Below are 4095 nucleotides of genomic sequence, written 5' to 3' on the forward strand. Positions count from 1 at the left end.
GAACACGGTGCCACAGAAGCAGTCGGGGTTGCTCTGCCGCTTGTCGCCAGGTTTGAAACCAAAAAGGATGTCCATGAAGGCGAGCTTAACCGCGTTGAGGAGTGCTTGGCTGGTGTAGGGGTTGTTTTGCACCCGCCGCCACTTGTCCATGACACGCTCCTCCCGCAACGGAGCACCATCCTCGCCAAATTCCAAAAATTGCCCAGCGGCCACGACTGCAGCCGCACTGTGCAAGTCGGCGGGGTTGACGTTAAACATGAGGAGTGGCAGCCCGGTTGCGGCGGCTACACCACGTAGATTGGCGTGCATGTTGCAGTAATAGGCATCTGTCATGTCGATGCGTGCGACTGTTCACCGAAGAGAGGTGACGAGGGCGTGCACAAGAGGTGACGTGTCTTGAAGCAAGCGGCGACGATCTGGGTGCATCTTCGGCAAGGCCAGGATGTCCACCATCGCTTTGACAGCCTCTCGTGGGATGGCACCCACTGCATCGATGTCTTGCTGGCAGCTCTTCACTCTGTTCAGACGGTGATGTTCTCCGGCAACAATGCAGCAGAGCGTGGGATGGCATCCACCCACTGATCGAGTGATGGGTTCGCCACGGCTATCCCGTGCATTGTGACGGTGATGGGCTGCAAGTCAGACGGCCGGTTCTTGACCTTGAGCCTGTAGATCTGCTGCTGCACATGGCCCAGCCCCAGTATGTTGGCTTCCAGCACGGTAGGCCACTCCAGACGCTGCCCGTCCTGATTGATTTCTGGCACATCTCCACCATCATAGCGTGCGAGAGCAGCCTCCAGGATGCGTCCGCCTGGATGCGGAGGCAGCAGCCACAGGCAGGGCAGACCAGTCAGAATAACCAGTGCGGTTGTGTGCGTGCATGCATGAACACCCAGCACACATGATCCGCAACGAAAGCACTGCATGCAAATTCTCATGTTAGTGTTTAGTGCTTACATTCCAAGGCATGAATGCAGTCGTTGCACATCATGATGATGTCGTCGCCAGCCCCGTTGGTGTGCACCGTACAATTCTCCCCAGAGTGCTCCACACGCATGCAGTACGGCACTAGCCACACACCCGGAGCAGTGGGATCCGGCCGTGGCTCCATGCCAGGTCGTGGCGGCCACGAAGGGAGCATCCATTCCTCATGCTGGCCGTCCACGTCTTGTGGCCGTGTCGCATCCACTCCTGCTTCTTCATCGGAAAGAATAGACTCCTGCTTGTCGTCAACACCATCTGTCTCACGCCGACATCACTGTGGCAGACTAGATGGGCCCGCCTCATGCGGTGGAAAGTCTTCCGGGAAGAGCCATATGCTCCAGTGTTGCCCAAATGGTCCCGCGCCTGTTGCAACGAACTGTGCTGCTGGGTGGGCTGGCGGTGCTCTTGGTCATCCGAACCACCAGAGTCCCCTGTCGTACCAGGACGCTTGGTGAGCCCCGTCTTCTCCGTAGAATGCCCATTGAGCCACATCTTTCGGAAGCCCCACGGCAAAGCTGGCTCGGGCGGTGGTGGTGCTCTGGCGGCTGTCACTGGTAGCCATGCGACGACTTGAGCTGGACGCGCCACTGCCAGCGTCCTCCAAACATCTGCACGCAACTGGTGCACGTTGGGGATGTCACCAAACCGGTAGCCGTGTGCCTGTACCGCGGACTTCATCTCGCTGCAGCAGGTGCAGACACAGGATGGCATGTTGTTTTTGACAGTGGCATCAAGCTGTTCGGCGACTCGGATCTGTACCCTAAACCCTAAACCTTAAACCCTAACAGAAGCTGTTAAGGGAATTACAGTGGGCAGAGGCTGACCCGCAGGAACATCTTGCACATGTTCTGGCCATGAAGCTGTACTGCTGTCTAACCAGGCACCCATACGAGGCTTGGTGGGGTTTGTCGGCCGCCTGAACACCCAGAAGGCAGCATCCAAAACTGCCTCCACAAGGCTACCCCTGCTGCGGCGGGTGTGTTGTGGTGTGTGCTCCTCAGATGACTGTTGCCGAATCACACGGGCTTGATGCTTTCGAGCTGCGTCCACTGTTTGGTCTGCCGCCACTTGCTCAGGTGTTCGGTTGGCTCGCACCTCTGCTACCCGAGCTGCATGTGCTGCTCGATGCGTGGCCACTTGCTCAGGCATTCGGTTGGCTCGCGCCTCCGACCACCACGCCCACCGAGCAGTAGCTGCTGCTCGGTCCGCCGCCACTTGCTCAGGTGTCCGGTTGGCTCGTGCATCTGCCCATCACGCTGCAGCTGCTGCTCGATCTGCCGCCACTTGCTCAGGCGTCCGGTTGGCTCGCGCCTGCACCTTTCTGGTTGCATCCGCACTGGACAGCTGGGGTGTCGGGGGGGAAGGTGTGGCTTGAGTCCGGCCTGTCAAGCTCAGAAGCCACGAGCCTCCACCTGCAACTGTACCTAACCGCCGACGTCCTGCATGATGTCAGGAAGAGGATTACTAGTCTGCAGCCCATGCAGGAGATGGAGCAACATCACGGGCATCAGTCTCAACCAGGACTCCTTACCGGAAGCAGAATTGTCCATAGAAATGGCCGGTCAGACTGATGTCGCGACAGGTTATCCTCCTATCCTCAAGGAATGCAGTTGAGGGCCAATGGAACACAGTACATTGATACAATATGGATGTATGTTGCGCAGCACCGCTGTTTTGTAGAATTTTTTCCTGAATCCGTATGATAAATTTATCCTGGATCCGTTTGACAAAATTGATAAATGCACTCGAGGGCCAATGGCACACATTACTTCTATACAATAACTGTGCTGCACAGCATCGCTGGTTGATAGAATGTATTCTGAATCCGTATGATTCTATAGAATTTCTGCGACTGTATTTATCCCGGGGAATGTTGCGGTGTGCGCGACTTCACGTCATTTCGTGGCGGAGCCGTTGTAGTCTAGTTTTCCACTGCAAGTCCTGTCCCACAGTGGAACTACATGGACATACCCACAGCCACGCCCAGGCGTACCTGGTTATCCTAATATTTTGTGATAAACGTTTAACCTTGCAAGTTCAAGTCGAACAACACAACTACGCGCGTCTGTTGTTCATTACCCACCACCGCACCCAGTCGTCCCCATGGCCTGATGGCCCAGTATCCGTGTGTCCCCGCCCACATGTTCAAGGTTCACATGCACGCGTCCACGCTTCATGCACACGCCCATGTTACATCCTCATGTCCCGCGTCCACGCGTCCATGCTACATCCACGTGTGGCTACATCCACGGTGCCACGGTCCCATGTGCCCACGTGCCCACACGCTCACGCGTCCATGTGCCCTTGCATCCTCGCGTCCTCACGTCCTGGTGTCCTCGCGTCCTCGCATCCTCGCGTGCAACTCGCGTGCGACCCGTGATTTGAACCCGCGACCTGTCGTCGTCGCGTCCTCGCGTTTCGGTGTGCAACTCGAAATTCGCGGAGTGCGACTCGAATCCGCGACCTCTGATTGTGAAGAGGGGGCGCGCTAACGGAAAACGCAAAGCTCCGGAACCATCCAATCGAGCGCGACTTTCCAATGAGCTCCGGACGCGAGCCGGTCACGGACGCGATTCAGAGATGCCTTCCCTCCGCTTCGCTCTTCGCTGCGCTACGAGAAGCTACGGTGACTCATATCTTGTCACCCTGGCGTCACCGGCCCCTGAAACTAGGGCAGAAGAATGTAAGGAACGCTATGCATGTATACAGAGGTTTTGTGCGCATGAATGATTTGTGATGCGAATAAACCCCCCACATCCATGTTGTGCAAACATCGGAGGTTACTGCTCTATCTACATTAAAATCCTACCCTGCCGCACTTGGCCCATCCAGCTACCAACTCATAGGCAGGGCATATAGCAGCATCTATCTGTATCCTTACAGATCTAGTAGATTGCAGCACGTGGCAGATGCTCGCCTGGTGGCACGACTGACCTTGCGGAAGCGTGGAGCTTAGGGGCATTGCTGAGGCAGGAAGGAGTCCAACCCAGCGACAGGCACTAGCTTACATAGACAAGATCGAAGCAACTAAGACGGTGGCAGCAGAGTCTTGGACTCCGAACACCAAGTAGTCGTGATACTGAAGTGCCTGGCCAGAGCACCCCGCCCGGT

The 4095-nt window shown here is 56.6% G+C and overlaps 1 protein-coding gene across 1 annotated transcript in view; it reads right to left on the reverse strand.

The window, feature by feature from the left end:
• Positions 1-1695, reverse strand: part of VOLCADRAFT_100527 (uncharacterized protein) — a gene marked incomplete at both ends in the record, with an annotated part of 4288 nt that extends 2593 nt beyond the window's left edge. Inside the window, 4 exons of the mRNA XM_002959090.1 lie at positions 5-226; positions 580-811; positions 958-1239; positions 1425-1695. Of these exons, the coding sequence (XP_002959136.1) occupies positions 5-226; positions 580-811; positions 958-1239; positions 1425-1695 (1007 nt within the window). The remainder of the gene's footprint in view (positions 1-4; positions 227-579; positions 812-957; positions 1240-1424) is intronic.
• Positions 1696-4095: the final 2400 nt, after the last annotated feature.

The sequence above is a fragment of the Volvox carteri genome (genome assembly GCF_000143455.1).
Source record: "Volvox carteri f. nagariensis unplaced genomic scaffold VOLCAscaffold_124, whole genome shotgun sequence".
NCBI lineage: Eukaryota > Viridiplantae > Chlorophyta > Chlorophyceae > Chlamydomonadales > Volvocaceae > Volvox > Volvox carteri.